The sequence below is a fragment of the Mya arenaria genome, chromosome 12 (assembly GCF_026914265.1).
Source record: "Mya arenaria isolate MELC-2E11 chromosome 12, ASM2691426v1".
Taxonomy (NCBI): domain Eukaryota; kingdom Metazoa; phylum Mollusca; class Bivalvia; order Myida; family Myidae; genus Mya; species Mya arenaria.
The window spans coordinates 20,914,390-20,941,283 of NC_069133.1; the positions used below are offsets into that span (position 1 = coordinate 20,914,390).

General features: G+C 35.8%; 1 protein-coding gene across 1 annotated transcript; it reads right to left on the reverse strand.

Moving 5' to 3' along the window:
* Positions 1-940: 940 nt before the first annotated feature.
* On the reverse strand, positions 941-26,894 carry LOC128212198 (uncharacterized). The gene is made up of 14 exons (XM_052917526.1): positions 26,863-26,894; positions 26,367-26,522; positions 26,017-26,154; positions 25,056-25,293; positions 24,450-24,746; positions 22,804-22,990; positions 21,828-22,145; positions 18,345-18,491; positions 18,156-18,185; positions 17,157-17,397; positions 14,868-15,051; positions 14,075-14,240; positions 5,575-6,706; positions 941-3,951 (listed from the first exon to the last, which is right to left on the reverse strand). Exons 2-14 carry the CDS (start codon positions 26,510-26,512, stop codon positions 3,948-3,950), a joined length of 3,228 nt encoding a protein of 1,075 aa, XP_052773486.1. The 5' UTR covers positions 26,513-26,522; positions 26,863-26,894; the 3' UTR covers positions 941-3,947.

The following is a 26,894-nucleotide window of genomic DNA, read 5'->3' on the forward strand; positions in this document are numbered from 1 at the left end:
AAGGCTATAGCACAGCATTAAGGACACCAAGGCTATAACTTGGCAATGACGACACCAAGCCACAGCACGGTTCTTGAGTTTAGTTCGTGCAGACCAAATTTTCACAAGATTGTTGACCGTGACCATGACCTACTGATCCCAAAATCAATAGGATTTTGTGTTATGTGTGGACAATGTTTTCATAAAACTGTTATCCCTGACCTTGAAATTTGACCTTGGATCATGAAATCAATAGATGTTGTCTATTATCAATAGCAACCTATCACTGAAGTTTCATGGTCCTAAGTCATTCTTGAGAAATTGAGCAGACAAAGGCTGCTGACATTAACCTACTTAGATGCCATCTACTGCTCAAGTGCAACCTACCCCTGAAGTTTCATGGTAATTGGTCAATTTCTCAAATCTTTCTTAAGTGAATATGCAGACAAAGTTTTCATATGGCAGTTAGATGTGACCTTGATCTACTGACCCCAAAACAAAAAGGGTCATCTACTGGTCAAATGCAACCTTCCATTGAAAATTGATGGTCCTAGGTAAAGTGTAATCTTGAGTTATGGTGCGGAAAAATGAATGTTGACCTTGCCCTTTGACCTACTGAACACAAAAGAGGTCATCTACTGGTCAAGAGCAACCTGCAATTGAAGTTTCATTGTCCTAGGTCAAATAGTACACTAGTAATTGTGCAGACAAAGTTTTAATCAAACTTGATTGTGACCTTGACCTTTGACCTACTCACCTAATCGATAGGGGTCATGTACTGGTCAAGGGCAACCTACCACTCAAGTTTCAAGGTCTAAGGTTGTATTTTGTACGTAAGTCTTGGTCTGCCCTCTATTAAACAGGGGCATCAAATTTAATTGTCAAAACAGAAATCTTTATAGACCAATTACACTTCTTTTCTGTCCATCTGGGTTTAAATACATGTAAATAATTGACATGCAACATTTCAAAGTTTATTTCACCATTCATTATGGGATAATATTAATAATATTGTAAATTTATGAGCATTGTATTACATATCATAAGAATTTATAAATCTACAATAAAATGTACTGTATAATTAAAACAACAATCAAAAGACAATAAAACTATATATTAACAATCATATTATATTATTTGTACATGTTTAAACACAAGAAATGCTGTAGACCGTAGGTCAGATAAAATAAATTAATTGTCTAGCGAAAAATAAATAAAATCAATCAATACTTTCAAAATCGTTTTCATAACAAAAACACAATATCACATACATACACGCCACATTTCTGAGAGGCTTCCCAGGAGATTTTGGTCTGAATTCCAGGGGATTTTGGTATTACACTAGGAGATTTTTACACAGCAAAATCAAGCGCAATATCTACATTTATGTAAGAAAAAAACAGAAACACACTTATGTTACAATAAATTTTTGAAATCATAATATTATGGATGCTTTTCACTGTCAACCTTTAGACAGTTTTTTGCAAAATTATAATAATTTTTTTTTTTTTTTTTTTTTTCATTCCATGGGATATAAATCCCCCAGTGGGGGACCAGGTGAAGGGTCGAAATTCTGGGGGATTTTTCCCTCCACAGGGGGATATGGCATGTTTGTAATCAATGTTTGATACCCAAATATTAATTTTGATCTTGTTTAAACCCACCATCACTACGTATAAAGGAGACTGTATGCATTCTGATATTCAAGATGATTTCAATGGCTGTTACATGTATGTTTAACATGACATTGGAAAAAGGTTTTATTGTTTATCTTTTAATAACGGTAAGATTTTATTCATACAGCAGTTAATTATGTGTGTTGTGTATGTTACTTTGCATTGTCAATGTTAAAAAAAGTAAGAAATAAGCCACTTTTCACCAACAAGAGGGCACTTTTTTCGAGACCTAATCCTTATTATTTACTATTATAACTTTTAATGCATTAAACTGTAGGTTAGTAATGTGCTATTTCACTCAGTCAATTTTTTGGGTCATTTATTAGTTTGGCTAAATGAAAATACATGTATCCTTTATTACACCTTTTTCTGCATGATTTCTAGTATAAAAACAATCAGGGTGCATTCTCAATTGGTTATATATCAGCTAAATTTGCTCAATTGATTATAATAATGACCTATGTCAGTGATTTCTAAATATAGATCTGAGACTTGTTTATTTGCAGTGATTCTGGACAATATACAGATCTATATCACGCCTCTAACATAAATGATGCAATGCCATTGGTCCACTGGACTGGTCACGCGCTGACCCCATATTTTTTTCCATATTTGGTCAACAAATTTATATCTTAATAAAAATGGCGTCTATTTACCGATTCTGATGAATAAATGAAACATTTAAACAGGTTGTCAATGTGATATATACATTACCAGGTTAGTAGGTGACCCGATATGGGATATACGGTGCCAGGAAACCATATTCAAATTCGACCTTTGTTCTCACCCGATATGGTTTCCGTTGCCTTGTATATCCCATATCGGGACACCTACAGTAACCCCGTAACTTATAATATCATGCCTCCAACATAAATGAAGCAACGTCATTGGTCCAGGACTGGTCACGTGCTGACCCCATATTTTTTTCCATATTGGGTCACCAAATTTATATCGTACCAAAATGGCGTCTATTTTCTGTTTCCGATGAATATTTCGATGAATAAATAAAATATTTAAACATGTTAACAGGCGGTCAACATGATATATACGTTACGGGGTTAGTAGGTGACCCGATATGAGATATACAGGGCGCAGGAAACCATATTCAAGTTTGAGCTTTTAGTAACAGGTATTAATATCCTTTAATTGTTGTAAATAACATAGTTGCACTTTTAATCATCATATATCATTGCCAATATTGTTCATAATTTTACTTTAAACACCCCAGTACAGTAATAAAGTAAACTAGACTTGACTAGACTAAACTAAAGTTGTTTATGTAATTTAAAACTGAGGTATGCAACTACATGTATGCACATCTGATAATAATATGTTGAACCTAGTCATATGACCTTTGACCTTTAAGTGTGACTTCATCTGAATATGGTGAAAGTTTGTGGCAAGTTTCAAAATCCTTCAAGCAGTTCAAGAGAAATGGAATGGACAGAAACTATAGTCATGTAACCTTTTTCTTTGACCTTAAAACAAACTTTACCATGAATGTGGGAGACATATTTCAATTGTGAAAGGTTAGATCCACTGTGGTTTTGGAGAGAATAATGTTCTAGCATGAAAATTAGCCACATATATATTTTTTTATAGTATTTCATACAGCAAAAAGAAATGGCTCAGTTTGACAATTTTTTGTTGATGATTTGTTGATGATGATGATGATGATGATGATGATGATGATGATGATGATGATGATGATGATGATGATAAAAAAATGGCAACTTTCTCTCTGCTAGAAGGGTTGTGAATTTGACATTGTTTCAATTTGATTTACTGATTTAAGATAATCTCACACAGATGAAATTTTCTGTATTATATCTTCAATTGTTTCAATATCCATTTCCTCAATTGTATCGACCTTAATCACGAAATAAGGCTATTTGAACTGCAGTTGATGTTTCCAACAGGGACATGTCTTCAAATATTACCCTCAAATCATCGTTGATTTCAATTTCACTGATTTGTTCAATTGTCCTATGTACATCCTTAACAGAAGTTGTTGGTTTGAGGATCTTTTCCAATGGGGAAAGGTGTTCAAGTCCTAAGAATTCTTTTTATAGTTATTGTCCCATTATTTGGAAAAATGGCTGAAGATTCTAGCACATTCGATGTGACGCGAAAATCCTTTGATTATGTTGACACCAGTTTATTATTCGAATGTTTGCATATTTCAATTTTCAGATTCCTGTTTTTGTGTTTTTATGTATAGTGACGTATTATGATTTGGCCGAACTCCATGAATGGAAAATCGAAGTAAAAGAGTTACAAATTCTTCCATTTTTACCTGAAAAACCCAAAATCATAAAAATTAATAATGTGTACTTGCTGGAAAGGATACACTATTAATAAAATGTATGACATAGCCATTATGCAACACTAGCCAGTTTTTATATGCCAAACTAAATAGATAGCGAATTATCGATAGAAATTTACATAAAATATTTGTATATTTCTTATTGACAGCCTATTTAGAAATACAAGTATCAAATCATAAAGGGCATAATTCGGATAAAAATTGAATATACATAGACCTCGATTTTATTTTAGTGTCCTCTAGAAAGTTTGAACGTTTTCATATAAAACACATGGTTTATGACTAGAACGAACATACACAAGATAAAATGATTCTTCATAATATCATTTATGTAATGTTTACATAATGCATACTAGGCTCCCCAGCGTATCATAACCTATATATAGGCTATGATACGCTGGGGTGCCGAGGATGACATAATGTTGTCCAGACTCAACCATTAATTTCTGTTAAAATAAAAAGTCCCTTGTAAATATCATGTTTCAGCCATTGAAATCACCTCGCAATATATCCAAATGCATACAGTCTCCTTAATACACTATGACCATGTCAATTGGTCTTGGACAATGTGTAGATCCGTACTAAGAGTATTTGTTTGAAAGGAAAATTTAAAATATGTGTGACCTTACAAATGCTCATAACCAAGTCTCTTTCTCAGAGAAAAAACAGTCTGTAATTAAAAAGACCTTGACCTTTTATCAATAAACTAACATATAACTAAGAAAAACAGTAATAAGAATGCCCTTGACCCTTATTCAACAAACATCATTTTTGAGTGTACATGACTATCACCTTGAACCAAAATACCATTTCTTTGATCAGGAAGGCATATATAAAGAGCGACCTTGGCCTTGACCTGAACAGAAAGGCATATATAAAGAGTGACCTTGACCTGAACAGGAAAACTTATTTTAAGAGTGACCTTGACCATGACCTGAGCAGGAAGGCGTATACAAAGAGTGACCTTGACTTGAACAGACAGGCGTATACAAAGAGTGACCTTAACCTGAACAGGAAGACGTATATAAAGAGTGACCTTGACTCTGACTCAATAACTGTTTACCTTGAGAATTGTTCTTTGAAAAACAATTTTTAGATTTAGAATGGGCACTATTTACCCATTCTTTCTTTTGCTCATTTTCCATATTTCACTAACCAATTTAAAAACTTCTTGACTTTTCCCTGACTGTGGGGATCCCTGAGAAAGTATTACATATTTCTGAATCGGTATCACACAGTAGAGACTTGTAAGCAGGGGAATATCTACTCTCAAAATATAATGCAGAAGGAAAAGGTTTTCTTGTGGTCAAGTTAAAATGCTTTTTTAACAAAACTACTTTTATTTTATAACACTTTATAGGAATAAATAAATAATATGTTAGTCAGTGGATCGGTAGAATTATATTACTTCTCATTGATTGCGTAATGATACATTGCACTCAACCTGCGGTCTCGAGCGATATGGACTATACGCAAGCAACTCAAAGTGATAAACACCAAGGATCAACAATCTGACAAATATGATATTGCCTAAAAATTTGAGCAAAGCTAACATATTATCAAGAATCATTTTCTGATGAGAATATTCCGTACACTCTGTGAATAACAAGTGCAGGTGGTTTGTCCCGGACGTCCACATCCTCCTCATCATCCAAGTCTGTACTACAGCTACTTGGTCGAGAGAGTGGTGACAGTAACATGCCTTCCCCAGATATGGCAGGAGACGAGGGATCTACATCTGAACTTGCAATACTGATTGATCGATCATGGTCACTAGTGTCTAAACTATGAACATTTGGTACGGTATCAGTAAGTGATGGTAAACATGTCGCAGGAGAATATGATGATGCAAACATAGCATCAGATTTAACACCATGAGTAGCTGTTTTCATACCTTTTGAAATATCATGGGCCATGTTAGCATATAGCACTTTTTCCTGCCACGGTTCTTGATGATTCTGACTTGACACCACATGTTGTAAACACTCTTGTCCCGAAAAACTTGTATGTTCACCATTTATTTCCAGTCCTGGCAAGGTAGAGACATTATCATTGAGGTTCTTGGTGGTAGCAAAGGTTCTCTCACAGTTTGATGGTTGCAATACTTGATCCCCCTCATCCTTATTATCACACACTTCCGGAATGATGGATGAAAAACCTTGAGTTTTGTCTGTATCCATAGCAACAGTACAAACTCTGTGTGAATCAGAAGCAACAGTGTGAACCTCGTCTGTATCTCTAGAAACAGTGTGAATGCAATCTATGTCCATAGCAACAGTGTGGGCACCATCTGTATCCATCGCAACAGTGTTAAGCTCATCTGTGTCCGTAGCAACAGTATTTACCCAATTTGTTTTTGTAGCAACAGAGTGAACCCCATTTGTATCCACAGCAACAGTGTAAAGCTCATTTGTATTTGTAGCAACAGCATGAACCTCATCTGTATTCATAGCAACAGGTTGAACAGCACAATCGGTTGACATTGGTGTCAAAGAGAAAAGATCCTGCTCCTCCCAACTCGAGGAAACGTTGACAAGATGGCTGCCACAGTCAGAGAATAAAATGGATGAAGTGTTTGACCCTTCATTGGGAAAATGCGTATCCTGGGCTTGTGGAGAACTGAGCCCACCACTTGGTAAGTGCACCTCTGGGCTCATGGGAATATTTTGGATGTCCAGTTGTTTATGTATAGCAACTTTTTGTTCAGAGATGTTAACATCAACGTCTAAAAATAAACATAATAATAATAGTTCAACACAGATTTTTTAGAACATTTTTATTTATATTTAAGTCTTTCATAGAATAAAATATTGTACTGTTTATATATAATTGTCTTATTTAGACTTGAAAATATAACTATTTTAGTAAATTAACACAAAGTTAAATTGTTACTGTAAATATAGTCATCAGATAACAAGAGCTGTCACAGTATGTGACGAATGCCCCCGAATGTGACATTGACCTACGGACAAGGTCAGTATATGAAAAGTTTATCTTGCCTTTACGTGTCAAATACATATGGCAAGTTATTTTAAATGGCCTCTGAACATAAAAAAATACAACCCATACTTGACAACCTACACTGTTATGTCCTTATATTCAGAATTCCCTTGTGAATAAACACTTAGTGTATCTTTCACCTTAGAGGTAGGGACACGGGTCTTGCACACGACACGTTGTCTTCGTATGTGGAACACATGTAGCAAGTGATTTTAAAATCTGTACATACAAGGGAAAGTTACAGCCCTGACACGACAACCTATACTCTATGTCCTTATATGCAGCACTCCATTGTGAATAAACACTAAGTGTGACCTTGACCTTTAAGGTAGGGACACGGGTCTTGCACGCGACAAGTCGTCTTGGTATGTGGAACACATGTGTCAAGTTTTTTTAAAATCTGTCCATACAAGGGAAAGTAACAGCCCTGACACGACAACCTATACTCTATGCCCTTATATGCAGCACTCCATTGTGAATAAACACTAAGTGTGACCTTGACCTTTGAGGTAGGGACACGGGTTTTTGCAGGCGACACGTCGTCTTGGTATGTGGAACACATGTGGCAAGTTATTTTAAAATCTGTCCATACAAGGGAAAGTAACAGCCCTGACACGACAACCTATACTCTATGCCCTTATATGCAGCACTCCATTGTGAATAAACACTAAGTGTGACCTTGACCTTTGAGGTAGGGACACGGGTCTTGCACGCGACACGTCGTCTTGGTATGTGGAACACATGTGGCAAGTTATTTTAAAATCTGTCCATATAAGGGAAAGTTACAGGCCGGACACGACAACCTGTACTCTATGTCCTTATATGCAGCACTCCATTGTGAATAAACACTATGTGTGACCTTGACCTTTGAGGCAAGGACACGGGTCTTGCACACGACACGTCGTCTTGGTATGTGGAACACATGTGGCAAGTTATTTTAAAATCTGTCCATACAAGAGAAAGTTACAGCCCGGACACGACAACCTATACTCTATGTCCTTATATGCAGCACTCCATTGTGAATAAACACTAAGTGTGACCTTGACCTTTGAGGTAGGGACACGGGTTTTTGCAGGCGACAAGTCGTCTTGGTATGTGGAACACATGTGGCAAGTTATTTTAAAATCTGTCCATACAAGGGAAAGTTACAGCCTGGACACGACAACCTATACTCTATGTCGTTATATGCAGCACTCCATTGTAAATAAACTCTAAGTGTGACCTTGACCTTTGAGGTAGGGACACGGGTTTTTGCACGCGACACATCGTCTTGGTATGTGGAACACATGTGGCAAGTTATTTTAAAATCTGTCCATACAAGGGAAAGTTACAGCCCAGACACGACAACCTATACTCTATGTCCTTATATGCAGCACTCCATTGTGAATAAACACTAAGTGTGACCTTGACCTTTGAGGTAGGGACACGGGTTTTTGCAGGCGACACGTCGTCTTGGTATGTGGAACACATGTGGCAAGTTATTTTAAAATCTGTCCATACAAGGGAAAGTTACAGCCTGGACACGACAACCTATACTCTATGTCGTTATATGCAGCACTCCATTGTAAATAAACTCTAAGTGTGACCTTGACCTTTGAGGTAGGGACACGGGTTTTTGCACGCGACACATCGTCTTGGTATGTGGAACACATGTGGCAAGTTATTTTAAAATCTGTCCATACAAGGGAAAGTTACAGCCCGGACACGACAACCTATACTCTATGTCCTTATATGCAGCACTCCATTGTAAATAAACACTAAGTGTGACCTTGACCTTTGAGGTAGGGACACGGGTCTTGCACGCGACACGTCGTCTTGGTATGTGGAACACATGTGGCAAGTTATTTTAAAATCTGTCCATACAAGAGAAAGTTACAGCCCGGACACGACAACCTATACCCTATGTCCTTATATGCAGCACTCCATTGTAAATAAACAATAAGTGTGACCTTGACCTTTGAGGTAGGGACACGGGTCTTGCACGCGACACGTCGTCTTAGTATGTGGAACACATGTGGCAAGTTATTTTAAAATCTGTCCATACAAGGGAAAGTTACAGCCCGGACACGACAACCTATACTCTATGTCCTTATATGCAGCACTCCATTGTAAATAAACACTAAGTGTGACCTTGACCTTTGAGGTAGGGACACGGGTCTTGCACGCGACACATCGTCTTGGTATGTGGAACACATGTGGCAAGTTATTTTTAAATCTGTCCATACAAGAGAAAGTTACAGCCCGGACACGACAACCTACACTCTATGTCCTTATTTGTAGCACTCCATTGTGAACTAGAACTGTAAGCCATAGGCTAACGAATACCCCCCACCCCTCCATGTCTAGGTTGTTTGCCCTGGGGATAGGCCGGACAAAGCTAATTTTGCCTACAAGGGGAGATAACTCCAGTCAGGGTCATGTGACCTGTACCAAATTCACAGAGGCGAAAGTTTACAACATGGCCATTAATTTCTGAAAGTTTGATAAAGATTTGTTGAATAATAACAAAGATGAATCCCGGACAGGGCTTATTTTGCCTACTTTAACACATCAAGGGGAGATAACTCCAGTCAGGGTCATGTGACCTGTACCAAATTCACAGAGGCGAAAGTTTACAACATGGCCATTAATTTCTGAAAGTTTGATAAAGATTTGTTGAATAATAACAAAGATGAATCCCGGACAGGGCTTATTTTGCCTACTTTAACACATCAAGGGGAGATAACTCTGGTCAGGGTCATGTGACCCGTACCAATTTCACAGAGGCGCAAGTTTACATCATGGCCATTAATATCTGAAAGTTTGAAAAAGCTTTGTTCAATAACGACAAAGATGAATCCCGGACAAAAAAAAAACGGACGGACAGACGGACAGACGGACAACCCGATTCCAGTATACCCCCCCCCCAAACTTTGTTTTGGGGGGTATAATAAACACTAAGTGTGACCTTGACCTTTGAGGTAGGGACACGGGTCTTGCACCCGACACGTCGTCTTGGTATGTGGAACACATGTGGCAAGTTATTTTAAAATCTGTCCATACAAGGGAAAGTTACAGCCCGGACACGACAACCTATACTCTATGTCCTTATATGCAGCACTCCATTGTGAATAAACACTAAGTGTGACCTTGACCTTTGAGGTAGGGACACGAGTCTTGCACGCCACACGTCGTCTTGGTATGTGGAACACATGTGGCAAGTTATTTTAAAATCTGTCCATACAAGGGAAAGTTACAGAGCCGGACGGACGGACGGTGCGATTTTAATATGCCCACCTTCGGGGGCATAAAAATTATCAAATAAATTGTATAACAAATTTACATCAAAGCTGGGTGACAAAAGCAAATGGGACATTTTGAAAGTTTGCATTTTAAAATAATCACCAAACATTTTATCTATTCTTTCTTAGCATTTGCGTGTTAGATACGTTAGAATTACTGAATTTACTTTCAAATATGTCCAATCATAATTTAAGGAAAGAGTTTAAAAGGTGCACTCTCACAGATTGACAGTTTTGCAAGTTTTTATAGTTTCAGTATCAGCTGATTTTTAACACGGCATACAACAAAATAAGCGCACCGTCCTTCAGCACTTTCAGTGCTTTGATTATAGTTTCAGTATCAGCTGATTTTGGTATCAATGACTTTAATTCAGTCATATAAGATACTATAACTCCCAATAGAACAAATCACAATTGTTTGAAAAGCTGCCGAAAATTTCATTTTTCTTAGTGTTAGTTATGCCATAAAACATCTGATTTCCAACGTAAATATGAAAAACTGCAATCTGATCTTTTGTCTGTCTGAGCAGTCTTATATCACTGGTTTCCAGACATGAAAGCAATAATTGGCTCATTCTAAGACAAATTTTAATATTTGTTTTGGTCAAGCTTGTAAGCAACATAAGCTACTTACCTCTACAGCAGCTACACCTTTCTTCTTCACACAGCAAAACAAGGACTTGTTAAAGTGTTACACAGATTGCGAAATAATGGGCCAATAGTTGGGAGCTTTGTTTTAGTTAACAACATTTTTAACATCATTGTTTACCTACAAATCTTTACTGTTCTGCAACTTTCAAGGATACCCTTGTTATCTGCAGTATTTCTAACAAGAATTGAGAAAGGTGCTTAAGATGTACTTTTCATATTTAAATATACCAGTACATAAGTTTTTTCCACCTTAAAGAATTCACAAAGATGTCATTAATCATGTTGTTACCTTTCATAAAATTCTGAACAATCAGCCCATGTGCCAAATTGCAATTGACATGACATTCAAACACATTATGCCTACGGTAATTAAAAAAAATATGGTGAATGAAAGTCCACATCAATTTGTGTGTCAAAGGTAATCATGTGACTAATAAATCTATTCATTGTATAAAAGCTGCACTCTCACAGACTACCATTTTGACAACTTTTTTTTTATTTTTTGTCTTGGAAAGAGCAAATTTTTGCGTAAATATCTGCAAACCAATGATATAAGATTGCTGACAAAAGATCAGATCGCAGATTTCCATATTTGCGTTCGAAAATTAATGTTTAATGACTTAAACCATTACTAACGGTTTAAGAAATCATGCATTAAACATCAATTTATGAACTTATATATAAAAATCTGTGATCTTTATTTTGTCAGCAGACTTATATAACTGGTTTCCATGGATTTTTGCAAATATTGGCTCGTTCCAAGACAAAAAAATAAAAAAGTTGTCAAAATGTACAATCTGTGAGAGTGCAGCTTTAACAGTTACGAAAAATTATAATTTAGTAGCTCAGTGTCATGTTAATTGCACACTCAGTGAAAAATAAAGCTCAGAGAAGAAAATTAAAGCGCCACAAGACAAAAAACACACTCGTCTGTTTTCTTCCATCAATCAAGGGGCATAACTCAAGAATTATTAAAGCCAGAGTAATAAGCCTTTTACTGAGGAAGACAGATACATGCAAGTCCAAAGCATTTTAATCGGGAAATTTATATTTTTGCCAGTGCTATTTGCCAGTCTTCCAATAAAGTTAAAAGAATTTTAAAATAAGAATACTTTTAAAAATAATAATACTTTTAAAAAAGAAGAAAATTCACATCTCACTGTTGGTATGAAGTGTGCAGAATTGGAAGATTTCATATTTTATTAATTGTGATTAATTTAGATTTTAAGCTTGCATATTAGTTTTCAGATTTTTTGTCATATTATGTTGATGTGTCATATGTTTTTTACAGTCTGTGGCATTATTACTGTAAATAGAATTTCAATCTCAAACATTTAATCATGCTTTAACTAGTCAGAGTAAGTTAATTATTTGTATAAAAAACCCAAACTTAAACAGCTAACATCTTAAAAGTTTGCAATCAAACAGCTAACATCCTAGAAGTTTGCAAAAAAAAATTGTCATAAGGACCTCCTTGGAAATAAGTTGAATAACTTTAATGGGTTATCCTGTGTTATATATGTCTCACTGAATCAAGTCTTGAGTAACATATGTATGTATCCAAAGCATTTTTATGAGTTCATAATATAGTATATACGGTACATCATCCCTAACTTCTATGTTACAGTCTGTGCAATAACTTTATGTAATATTTGGTTTATCACTATGACATATATATATATGCATGCATAAATCTATCTATCTATCAATCTATCTATACAAACAACACATCACATAGTAAAACTGTGATTGCTCGAGGACACCGGGGCCCGAAATAAAACCTAGAGTGATCCATGTATTGAACAACCCATGTTACCATTTTAGTCTGTTATCATAACAGTGTTATGAAATGTCTTACAATGTATTTTCAAAGTTTGAGGTCGTCATATAGATTGTTTACTTTGGCACTGATCACTCATATGTTCAAAGGCTGTTGTCAACTAAATAAGAAAATGTAAAATAAAAAAAATAAACAGTGAATAAATAGCATAGATGATTTTTACAAAAAAAAAACAACACATTTTCTAACCAAGTAAAAATATGAATATCACAGTACATATTATGAAAAAAGTCAGAATTAAGTTTAACATTTTGTCTGTCTCACAGACCTGTTGTATCATATGTCCAGTAAAGAAAGTCAGAGGGCTTATTAGTGTCTTGTGACCAGAGGACGAGAACATGAAATAACAAATTACTGAACTTGATGGCGCAGTTAAATTATACCATCTATATGATACGGTTAAGCTGATCCCCTCAGTAATGGGACCTTCATTTGATTGCTCAGGTGTTTGTCCATTTGTAACTTGTTTTCTTTCATTTGGGTGTGACAATTTTATAGTAATGGACCCGATCTAGCTATCCCCCTAGTGATAGGACCTTCACTAGATTGCCAAGGTGTTTGACCATTTGTAAGTTTTTCTTTCATTTGGGTGTGACAAATTTATAGTAAATAAATGCACCTGATCTGGTTATCTCCCTACCAATAGGACCTTCACTAGATTGCCCAGGTGTTTGACCATTTGTAAGTTTTTCTTAAAATTGACTGGTGCATAATTGTGTATTTGGGACCAGCAATGGTCTTAAAGTCCTTTATTTCTATAGGTTTTGATCCATCATCAGAATATTTCATGTGAAAATAGAAGGAATTATGGTAAAGACAAAGCATCAACCTAGATCATTCCCCAGTTCTCGAAAAACTGCCCGTTTGAACAATCGCAGTTTTACATTACATTTGTTAGAAAAGAACATTACTAAAATTTTAGTTTCCTGAAATTTGACAGGATTTATTTTCAAACAAGCTCTTTGTTCCTTATTATTAGATAGTAAGACATTGATATCTTTTTGCAGGTTTTTTTAATACTCTTCAACCCATACAAACTGTCATTTACAGAGCTCAAAATTGAAATGTTTCATATCCCTTCTTCATGTGCAGAAAAGTGTTATGCTTGCCAAAAGTTTCTTTCAAGCAAGCCCATGGAACAATCAGAGGTATTGTCCATAAAGACAAAATGTTAAGGTCAACTTGAGACAAGTAAACCACACATCAAGCAGAGGCAGGGCAAACTTATAGCCAAGCAGAGATAATATAAAAAGGCTCAAAGCTTCGAAGAATTTCTCCACATAAAACCTTTTCCTTTCGAACCATGATATACCAAACTCACCGCATGCATCATGCAAGGCCCGCAGATGTTCCTCTAGACTCCTGGGCTCCACCAATAGCTGCTCCCCATCAAGTTCAGAGGTCAAGGGAGGTGTAACATGGTCTGGTCGCCCTAGCAACTGTTGCACTTCCTTCAGGGTGACTGGGTAACTTGGGAGGTATGGTAACTAAAAAAAAGGAGTCATAGCTTGTTCTTTCTAACCTAAAGCATTTATTTCATACAAGAGCAGTGGGTTTTTTCGGCCCTTTTGGGGGCTGAATTTCGGCCCCATTCCCACCTGAAAAGTATATATATTTTTCCCTGCCCAAGAAAAAAACACACACCGTTAAATGAAATATTTGTTTATTTAGCATTGAAATTTAGCAATAAAGTGCCATTCATGAATATGTCCATATGTTTGTAGAATAAAAGGTTTGGAAACAAGTTGAACATTACATAAATCATGCTAGTATTATTCCCCTTTTTGCCAAAAAGACGCCTAGCAAAGGGCCACGCCACATGATTCCCTAAAAATTGGAAAAAAACTCTGAGAGGTTCACATGAACTCTACTAAAATGAAAACATTCTGCTTTATATTTTTAATCTAACAACAGATTTTTCAAAGCCCTTTTAATACAACCATTATTACATCAACACATTCAAATTTGCATCAATCCATTTTCATTTGTCAGAAAAATCTAAAGCTCATCACTACCTTCAATTCAGTATTAGCTATGGACATGCTACGCTAAACTGCTAATGTCAATAACATATACATCAGTTTTGTAAGCTTATAATCCTAATAAATGATTACCTTCTGCCTATTTGGACAGAACCTCGTGTCTGGGTTAAAGGTAACTGTCAGGAGGAGTTTGTCTCTTGACAGGGGCTTGTTACTACGAAGATGATCCGAGAATTTCCTGTACAGCGTGGAAAGGTACTTGTTTACAATCAGAGTTATCTCCTCACGAGAGTTGCTTTGATGGAGAACTATACACCTGGAAAGGAAGAAAACAAGGATTTTTACTTAGAATACAACCTACATTGTCAGCCAATGAAATTGCAGATCATTAAGAACTAGTTTTAATCATTAAGAATTTCAACTTCCACAGGTGTTTAAAGGTCCACCTACTGCCACTCGTCCGATACACACCCTGTGTCAGATTTTGGGTTGACAATGTGTCAGCCAATGAGGTAGTATTCTAATAGATATACTTATTCACTACATTCACTCCGCCCTTCCTTTATCATTAAAATGTACTTCATGTCATCTAACTTTTACATAAATGATAAGATATACTCTTACATCAGTCATTTAACATTAAATATACATGTATGTATGGTAATCCTGGTTCAGTAACGAGCATCCAGTTTCCAATGTCAGTGACTATGTTCATTCAAAAGTATACTGTTTCTTTAATAATTTTGAGATGTTGAAAACTGATCTCATTATCTATATCAAGCAAGAGTTCTTCTTTCCTGTTCCTTTTAGTCAATAGTTTGTTTGTTGTTTTTTTCAAGGGGAATAACTTGATTGTATAAAAAGCCAAATTTATGGCCCTTTCTTAACATGTATATTTTGTCATTAGGAACATTTGCACAAAGTTTCATGTGAAATTCTTGAATGGTTATAAAGTTCAGGCCAAGTTAAACATATTACATAGGGATGGCAACAAGTACCCGAGTACTCGATCGAACGTCTGAGTACTCAAGTACCAAAAAACTACTCGAGTACTCGGATTTTTATTTTTTAAATCTATAAAAATCACCAAATACACGATTTACAGACAAAATATCAGATCTGGTTAGTTGCCAAGAGGACAATTTACGGTCCCTCTAATCCCCGCTGTGTACACAATTGACCTCAATCAATTAGTTGACAGTTGTTGTGATAGTTGCAAACTGTAAACAAAGGACCCCTATTTCAAATTACACTGATGTCAATTAGCGAAGTTTTGATAGCAGTACTTTCACCTACACAATTCTATAGTATACCAATTAGAGACCTTTTCCCCAAACAATGGACGCTAACGAACTAAAGAGTATCGACCGTTACGAGAATTGATTTCTTAATGGGTGTATTTTAACTATTTTTGCAATGATTATCACAATTGATTGGTTGATATTTTAAATCAAGAATTATGAATATTAATGAGGTAAACAACAATTACACAGTACGAAAAACTGTCATTTAAAAGAAAATAATTGTAGAGTAAACAACTAAACAACTGAACTTCGTATTGAATTTCGTTCACTATTTTTATGTATGCTATCAATTTTCGTTCATTGTAATTCTGATTGTTGTTCATTTCTGCAGTGCATACTTGTATAAAATAAAATGAATAAGACAAATTAAAAGCCTGAAACAATATTTGTTTTCTTTTTATATCATTTTTTTGTTAAAATACGTAATGAAAGTTTACTTTAAAGGTGAAAATGACCAATAATACGACCAACGCACAATATACGTCATTAACGATACATGTATACACAATCTTGTCTTTGCGAACACTTTTTCAATTTTTCCGAGTAATCGAGTACCCGAGAACTCGATCGAACAAACGTCCAAGTACTCGAGTATTAATTTTACTACTCGTTGCCATCCCTAATATTACATAACTTTTTCAACCTTTTAAGGGCCATAACTTGCCAAGTATAAAAAACATAGTAATGGGTTTTAATAGGTACACATGTGCATTTTGCCACTGGTAACATACGTACCAAGTTCCAGGCAAATATCTTGGTTGGTCATAGTAAAGGTCAAAATTTAAATTTTCCTGTCTTTTTCAATTTTGCATGTCTTTTTCAAACTATCGAGGAGAACAACTTGACAATTATGTAAAATAGAGTAACAGGCCTTCCTACACAGGCGAATTTTGTATGTAGTAACATTGTCACAAAGTTTCATGTGCTTAAAAACACACACACAAAAACGTACACCCCTACACCCCTAATCTAAATTTTCATATTCAGGGTTTTTGGTATGCCAAAACCTTCGACCTGTCAAAATTTCATTACTCAACTGTGTATTTGCATACAGTCAGCTACATGTATGCGCCTGAATATTATGACAAAGGTCAGCAAACCAATTCATTAACCTCACCTTGGGGACTTGAGACTCTGCTCCTTAAACAGAATGGTATCCTGCAGCTGGTGGTAGACTTCCCGTGCCATGTCTGGCTTTCCCATGCGTGCAAGAGCGTTGAGGACTGAGCGGTTCACGTCGTCATGAATACGGGCAGGCACCTGAAGGCCACGAAGCAGGTGATATACCTTGAGGGCGAGGTCGATCTGCTCTTGCCGTAGACAACAGAGCAACAGGTCCCCGCCAGTCTCAGACACATCTGTAATATCAAATTTAGGTGGAGCTGCTTGAAGGGACAGAACCAGCTTTTATGAAGGCAACAACTTTTTTATACTTGGTTGAAATTAAGTAATTTGAACAGAATTTTGCAAATCAATGATTATGATTAAAGCTGCACTCTCACAGATTGAACGTTTTGACAACTTTTTTATTTTTTGTCTTGGAACGAGCCAATTTATGAGAACATCCATGAGAACCAGTTATATAAGAGTGCTGACATCTACCATCTGATTTTTTGTCAGCAATCTTATATCACTGGTTTGCTGATATTTACGCAAAAAATTGCTCTTTCCAAGACAAAAAATAAAAAAGTGTAAAAATGGTATATCTGTGAGAGTGCAGCTTTTAAACAGAAAAAATGCATACCATTTAGGCACAGATATAAATATTAGCCATATTCTTGCTGTTTTTAATTGGGGATTTTTTATGTTTTTTTTGTTTTGTTTTTGTTTGTTTGTTTTTTATCATTAAAGTCAAATGAGTTGAACATGAGGCATTAAAAAAATAAAAAAAAAAAGTTTCATAAACCTATATTGTGCACTTCTAATACTGTTGATATGGGGTAGACATATGATTTCAGATCACAGTCATGGGTATGCAGATTTATATAATTTGACAAATTTGTAAAATTGATTGAAAATATTGCTTGTTTTATATTAACTTTGTTTACAATGAGTATATCTGGCACTTGTATCTGACAAAGAATCTATTATCTATAACAGGAAACAGGTCACTTACCAAATTCATCTGAATGCACCATTTCACTTCCTGTCAATGTAAAAAAAAATATATCAGTCTTTTCTTTATTAAAATGATAGCACAGTTGATCAAAGATTAACGCATTCACATTCTTTGTTTTTTCTCAGATCAAAACATATTTTAGTAAGAGTGAGGAAAAAGTGATGCCAACTTGTATCCCAGTAATACCTGCTTGAAACATGAGGCTCGTTGCAGTTTTGAGCACATGGAAGGCCTCCTGAAGCAAGGAGCAGGCACACAGCTGTTGTAGAAGACTGGTGAACTGTGAAACTATCTCTGCCCTGGCCTCACTAGGGTAATCCTTGATTGCTGTTTCTGTAAAGGACAGAACAATTAAGAAATATTCAATATAGACCTTGAGGTAACTGTAAAGGTCAGAAATATTCAATATAGACCTTGAGGTAGCTGTAAAGTACAGAAAATATTCAAAATATACCTTGAGGTAACTGTAAAGGTCAGAAATATTCAATATAGACCTTGAGGTAGCTGCAAAGTACAGAAAATATTCAATATAGACCTTGAGGTAGCTGTAATGTATATTGAGGTAGCTGTAAAGTACAGAAATATTCAATATAGATCTTGACGTAGCTGCAAAGTACAGAAAATATTCAATATAGACCTTGAGGTAGCTGTAATGTACATTGAGGTAACTGTAAAGTACAGAAACATTCAATGTAGACCTTGAGGTAGCTGTAAAGAACAGAAACATACAATATAGACCTTGAGGTAACTGCAAAGGACAGAAATGTTCAATTTAGACAATTAGGTAAATGCAAAGGCCAGAAACCTACAAAATAGACCTTGAGGTAACTGCAAAGGCCAGAAACCTTCAATACAGACCTTGTAGTAACTTTAAAGGCCAGAAACAATCAATATAGACCTTGAGGTAACTGCAAAGGCCATAAACATTTAATATAGACCTTGAGGTACCTGCAAAGGCCAGAAACATTTAATGTAGACCTTTGAGGTAACTGTTAAGGCCAGAAACATTTAATATACATTGTATACCTTTAGGTAACTGCCAAGGCCAAAAATATTCAACATAGAACTTGAGGTAACTGCAAAGGACAGAAATGTTCAATTCAGACAATGAGGTAAATCCAAAGGCCAGAAACAATCAAAATAGACCTTGAGGTAACTGGAAAGGTCAGAAACATTCAATATAGACCTTGAGGTAACTGCAAAGGCCAGAAATTTTCAATAAAGACCTTGAGGTAACTGAAAAGGCTAGTAACATTCAATATAGACATTCAAGAAATATGCAAAATAGACTAGGTTATTTTAACAAGAACCCTGAGAGCAGTTTCATACCAATGACAGATTTTCAACAGCAGCAGCACCGTACTGTTTAATATCTTTGCTATGTCAAATCTGCTCCAAGAAATCTTGATAAAACAGAACAAACAAGGGGAGATAACTCTGGTCAGGGTCATGTGACCCGTACCAATTTCACAGAGGCGCAAGTTTACATCATGGCCATTAATATCTGAAAGTTTGAAAAAGATTTGTTCAATAACGACAAAGATGAATCCCGGACAAAAAAAAAACGGACGGACAGACAGACGGACAACCCGATTCCAGTATACCCCCCCAAACTTTGTTTTGGGGGGTATAATGAGAGAAAAAGCACAGTAGGACTGAAGTCCTATGATCAGAATTTTTCCTGCATTTTTAAAAAACAATGCATTACCTTTATATATAAAGACCATCTAATCATCAGCGGTTTTTGGTAGTGGATTTTTCCTGTCCTTTATGATTGGTTGTAATAAGATTTATTTTGAAACCGGATTCGAATAGAATATTTTCTAAAAGCTTTGGCCACACCAAATTGATATTTCGTTCCACGGATTTACCGCTCTTTTTTTTTTGAATATGTAAAAAAATTTTTTTTTTTTTTTTTTTGTGCGCCCGCACCTCCATTTTGATCGCCAAGCAGATTTTTTTCAGGTAATAATTTATTAAAAGGCTAAAAATAATCAAGTATAATTTTTCTACGCTAGTTTTCATGTTTTTGTAAAGGGAAGTTACCGATGCGTAGTGTTTTTATACTGTATATCGATCAGTTTAGCATGGGTTTCAATCAAAATGGCAGCTTCCGGTATAAACAATGTGGCTCGAAGTTTGGAAATTAAATCTTATTTTTGGCAATAAATATGTTTTGAGCATGCTTGAAGTCATTGTTGATTGTCTCATGCACTAAAGGATCATTATTTAAAGCAATCATTATGCAATAAAGCATGTGTATCTGAAACTGGTAGCGATTATATTGCGTAATTAGTGACTCGTTTTGAATGAAAATCGGAATGATCAACTTAGTACTATTTTATTCAAGTCATAATACAAGGGACCAAAATTATACCTCGTTACGATGTTGCTGAAGATGACAGGTCAACTTAACTGAAACATGAGTCATTGTTTGGTCCAAATTGATGTATCAAGCTCATTTTTTATCAAATTCTGACAAAACAACAGTTTTGAACAAAAATCTTTTCACAAATAGCGAAATAAACACTGGTCTGGATATACCTCAACATAAGTAAGCCTAAGTTTATCACTTTATATTTTGTTTTTATTTGCAGCATAATCCAGGATTGTAATGCACTTGTCAATTGTAACCACTGCCCCGCCCACCCCTCGCCCTTGTTCCAGGGGTATATCGGGGACAGCAGAGGCAATGGGCTGTGTTTTTACCTTTCAGGTGGCCCCGCAGTGCCTAGTGAATGTGGTTTTGTCTTCATATTGAAAATAGTCGGGAATGGGCCTCACATAGGTATTCAGGGATTTTACCAGCAGTGTGTCCCTGCAGGTCGGGTATTTTACCCGGGCTTTGAAGTCAAAGTCCCTGCTATTCCGGACTTAGGGGGCGCATAATTTATACAATTGGCTGGTGCATAAAAACATCTAAATAACCAAAAAAAGTAATCTGAAAAATACCCTTGTTGTTTTTGTTTTAATTTTGCATTTCCTGTGATAATAAAAACAAAATTTAGTCTATGTTATATGGAGTCTGATGTTTGATGATGCCTGTGTAAGTGATCATATTTTACAAATCCAAAATCAGTCCTAAGTTATGTCTAAATACAGATGCATATGATGTTAAACTGATTCAGGTAGATTTATATATGTCGTTTCAAACTTTTTACTAAAAGCAGGGTTATTTTTTATTATGAATGATCGTCATATTAAAGTATGTTTTAATTATATAAGAAATTAGATTTATCCATATAATGTTTGTACTAAACACGAATGAATAAATAGTATGTATTCCGACATTTTCCCAACGTCCATTAGAGGTTCAGTTCAAGATGGCATTAAAATGGGTTTAAGGGCAATTATTTTGAACAATCTTTCTTATTTATATTGAATATAAGGAAAATATATTTTTCGCTCTTCGCTCGCTTCGGTTTTTATGAAAACTGACAAAAAAAAAAATATTTTTGTTTTTTCGCTCGCTCGCTCCAAATTTTTTTGGCAAAAATCCGAGGAACTAAACATTAATTTGTTATGGCCTTACCTAGATTAACAGGGTTTTTTTACACATGCTATTCAAACGAAATTTATGATCATAGAAAACTTTGGCATTATAATGCTTGATGATTAGATGGTCCCAATATTTTCAGTATTCCGGTATCAGAGATTTAGTATTGTTACCATTGACTAGTCGAGATGCTAATTTAGGATTATCCGCCTTCAGACAGCAATCTATGGCAAGAGCCATTAGACAGATATTGCCCTGCTCCAGATCAACACGTTCTTCGGCAGGGGCCCCACTCCCTCCATTCCTGGTTCTTGGCTTGAGATTCCAAGCGGGGGTGGGTCCCAGGAAAGAGCAGCCCCTATTCTGACACACCAGGAGGACCCAGAATGCCTGATTCCACTCCTTGGCCCTGTATGCCTCACAGAACAACTCACGGCCTAGTGAACTCAGCCCTCCCACGTCAACCTCAAGGTTGGGGTCCTCACACAACTCTGTAAAAGATAGATTAAAGATACACTCTCTCTCCCGAATAAGATTTACGGTACCACAATTAATACAATTGTTTTCACATCAAAAAGAATAAATATATATCGAAAACAATGGTTCTTATGAAGGATACTGAGTTAAATTTGAAAGAAAGATGCTGAAAACATGGTATTTCTACCTAATGAAATGATAGTACTTAGACCACAGTTAATCTTTTAGCACTCACTAGCACTTGAATAATTTTGCATTTTCAGCTATTAAATACACAGTTACAATCTTATTATCAATAATTAATATTTTCCATAAATGCATTATTTGGTAAGTAGTTAAAGTTATATCACTCAAAATTTATGTTATACATGACTTGTGTATGTATGGATTTTGAATAAGAGTGTCGCTTTAAGTGTCTGGGACAATGATTATGAATAATGGCAATTGGCAAATCTTCATTTCAGTTGTAACTTTCCTTTTAGTTGAGTATTAATGAGGAATCTTAAAACATTATTAACGAGGACAACAAGATAATAGTCATTTGTTTTTTCTTTAGAACACATAAGTGCCAATAAATGACTTAAATATTTCAACTGCTTGCCTACAGAACTTATTTACAAGAACAAAGAGATTTTATAAAAATATTTCAACACAGAAAAAAATGTTCCATACTGTTTTTGTTTATCTGGATAACTTGTCGATAGAAGTCATCCCAAGTGTGACCAATCACAGACAGGGATGACCGCAGGAACGCCTTCTGAAACTCGTGTAACAGGCGCGAGTCCATCGGGGAGGAATGCTGACACTCGTCAATATATATGCACGCCATTTTACCCCAGTCTAACACCTCTCCAGCATGCTGTAACATTAATACATCATTCAACATTAAATTTAATTTTATTAGATACATATATATCTATACCAACATGAACGACAGAACAACATTGGTCCATATTTTTCCATGTTAGGTCACTTATCTTTGTATTGAACCAAAATGATGTCTATTTCCTGATTTCAATGAATAAACAAGAAACGCTGCAATGCAACGAAACCAGGTTTTTAATGATTGACAGAACTTCAGCCTGTGTCTGTTTTTCTATTTTTAGTAACAGTGACCTTGAACCTAGGGACCCCAAATGCAATCCATTGAACGGTATCCATAAACTCTTCCTTTATACCAAGTTTAGTCAAGATATGTCATCCCATACTAAAGTTATTTAGTTTCAACCATTTTTCTATTTTTAATAACAGTGACCTTGACCTTCAACCTAGGGACCCCAAACGCAATCCCATGAAAGGTATCCATTAACTCTTCCTTTATACCTGGTTGGGTCAAGATATGTCAACCCTAACTAAAGTTATTCAGTTTCAACCGTTTTTCTATTTTTAGTAAAGTGACCTTGGCCTTGACTCTAGGGACCCCGTAAACGCAATCCCATGAAATGTATCCATAAACTCTTCCTATAGACCAAGTTTGGTCAAGATATGTGAACTCTGACTTAAGTTATTCGGTTTCAACCATTCTTCTATTTTTAGTAACAGTGACCTTGATCCTTGGGACCCCAAAACACAATCCCATGACAGGTCTCCATAAACTCTTCCTTTATACCATGTTTGGTCAAGATATGTGGACCCTGACTAAAGTTATTCAGTTTCATCTGTTTTTTTTTTCTTTTTTAGGTAACAAAGACCCTGACCTTGACCCTAGGTACCCCAAACCCTATCCCATGAAATGTATCCATAAACTCTTCCTATAGACCAAGTTTGGTCAAGATGTGTGGACCCTAACAAAAGTAATTCAGTTTCAAACGTTTTTTTCTGTTTTTAGAAACAGTAACCTTGAACTTGAGCCTAGGGACCCCAAATGCAATCCCATGAAAGGTATCCATAAACTCTTCCTATAGACCAAGTTTGGTCAAGATATGTCAACTGTTACTGAAATTATTCAGTTTCATAGGTGAGTTTGACGCTGCCCGGCCGCCCACCCGGCCGCCAGAACAACGACGTTCGTCATTATAATAACCAGGTTTCACTTTTCCCATAAATTGATCAATATAAACAAGGTAGAATTTGAGAGGGCATAAATTGCTTGCTGATTAAAGTACTAATTATATAAAATAATGACCAAGAAATTGTATATTATAATAACTGATTTCAACTAAAATCAGACATAAATGTGTGTTTTTTGCAGTAACTGAAGGTGTAAACTAATTCATTTTTTAAATACTATTTTCAGCAAAAAAGACATTTTTTATCTGCACACAAAATTGTTTCCAATGATACTAAAATATATCCTTAAAAATTATATTGTGTGTTACCTCTATTTTGGCCACTACTGCTTTAAAGCTTCTGTCTTCATTTCCATCACTTTTCCCTTTCCCATCCTGTGTACCAGTCCCTGATTCACCAGGCTGGTTCTCGAACTGTCCAGGTGAAGGGGTTGATACGTTCAAGAAGTCTGTAGGGGTAAAACTCCTCCCAGGGGTATCCAGCTTGGTAGCAATAAGCATGTATGGTGACTGCCTTGTGCCGGGAAGGTTCAACGAGCGGGCATACACAAATCTTCTCGTGTCCACCTCCTGGGCAGCAAACATGGCCATTAGGTTTTGGAATACCTGAGAACAATAGGGTCATGAATAAATGTTTAGGCAGTACTTTTTATCAATGTCATACCATAAAAAAAGCAAATAGCATGTAAGGTCAAAAATGAAAAAAAAATCAGGCCATTATTTTAAAATGGAGTTTTTACACAAAATTTGAAGAAAAAAACATGCCACATTTAATATCAATTACAAATGAAATTACGAAGTTAGACATCAATTTAGACATTTCAATATGATTTAAATACTTTTTGCCCCTAATTTGGGTAAGAATATCTGTATAATCTGAACTAATATGGTTCATTTTATTTAAATAATCCCAACCTGTTCATCTAGGCTATGCAATTGATCTGTTTCCATTGTGTCTAGCAGTTTAACAGCCGGATATATTAGATTATCTGGATTGTTGAGTGCCACCTGCAATGCTGTCTGCACATGTCTGTTGAGTGCCACCTTCACCCCCAAATGCATCTTTTTCATTGGTTGGTGCGTACCTGCTCCACTGACAACCCAACAGACGGTTTCCCAGTACCATGCCCACGCACACATCTGCTCAAAACACCTGCCGCCAATAGTATAAAAGATTGCTAAGGTATCGAATGGTTGTTAAGAAAGTCATTTGTATTTCAAAAAGTTTTGAACATCATTCAGCTGGTGGTTGCAAAGGAACTACTTGTACATGTTATTGGTTGCTAAGGAAGTCATTTCATGATTTGTATTCCAAAAAGTTTTGAACATCCTTTATTTTAATGATGAAGATGAGCTCTTAGAATATAGATCTTGTTGGAGCTTAGTAACAATACGACTTAATCAACAGAAGAATTGATAAAATGATGATACCTGATTGTTTAATTACTAACTGTTGTGAAAAGCCCAAACTACTGGTAAAGCATTTTAAGTACATGATACTTTAAAAAGTTCATTTTGTTATCATGAATATCAATTACATCAAGCCAGGGTTTGAAAAGGGTAGGGTGCTAGGTCAGAACTACTTTTAATACTGATACATATAGTTTGTTATGAATACCTAAAAGGTCCTTTAATAGCTTATATCTTTACTTTTTATTTTTTTTATGTACATTCATTATGTTTACTTATTTTTGAAATCTGACTGTGTCAAACAGAAGGGCACAGCAGGGAGTAGTAAAAAGGCACCAGGGGGCCGGAAAATGGAAGTAGGGCGCCCCACCCTACTATTAAGGCCTAGCTGGAGCACAAACATATCTTATTAATAGTACAGTAACATGTCCATAAAACCATGTGAATAACCATGCAGTCCACCTACCCGAGTATAGCTAAAACTGACGACTCGGCCAATTTGATTTGATGTTGTTTGGCTAGGTTGATGGTTGCCCATAGCAACTGTGTGATGGGTGGAGAGGGTGGCTGCTGCCTGCACATTGACACCATCTCATCAAGTAACCTTGAAACATTGATATTATAAAGGATAAATCATTTGTGTTAAACTTTTATTTTACAACAAAATAAGTAGCCCAAAACAAAACCACTACCCATTTTAGCCGCCCAAAACCCAATTCAACAAAACCAGTACCAATATAAGCCGTTTAAAACCCAATTAAACAAATCCACCACCCATTTTAGCCACTCAAAACAAAATTTAACAAAAGCACTTACTGTTGTACAGCACATTGCTTCTCCACCAGGAGGGGCAGAAGCTTGCAGCAGTGGTGGTGGTGGTTTCTATGGCTACAGTGAAGGAAGAGGGCAGAAAGGTCGTCAGTGGAGATCACATCCTGGTACACCATGTGGCTATGGAGCATTGTAACAGCTCTGAAAGATAATAACCACAGTAAATACATTGATGTACTTTAAATGAACGCAATTGAAGTCATTTTTAAAGCTAATCTAAAATAGACTCCTTTTAAGTTACTAAGATTATACACTAGCGAACCATAACTAAATTCTATAAAGGTACAGATGACCTGGAGTTGAATATTTTTCCTTTGTTTTCTAACAAATCATGATAATTATGTTTTGGTTCAAAATCTGTAGAATACGAAAACATATCAAACTACTACTTGGCAACAAATCCTAATGTTACTTAGCAACAAATCAAACTGTCACTAGGCAACAACTCAAACTGTAACTTGTCTAAAAATCAAATAGTTACTTGTCAATTTCTCCATTTTGACAGAAGTTTGA

Bases quoted from the DNA above. Each gene is read 5' to 3' on its own strand.
- LOC128212198 (XM_052917526.1), bottom strand. From the start codon at position 26,512: ATGCTCCATAGCCACATGGTGTACCAGGATGTGATCTCCACTGACGAC. The intron at 25,294-26,016 runs GTAGGTGGACTG...TATTGGCGGCAG, and splicing joins TCAGTTTTAGCTATACTCGG to GTGTTTTGAGCAGATGTGTG. The intron at 15,052-17,156 runs GTGAGGTTAATG...CTTCCTTTCCAG, and splicing joins CAGAGTCTCAAGTCCCCAAG to GTGTATAGTTCTCCATCAAA.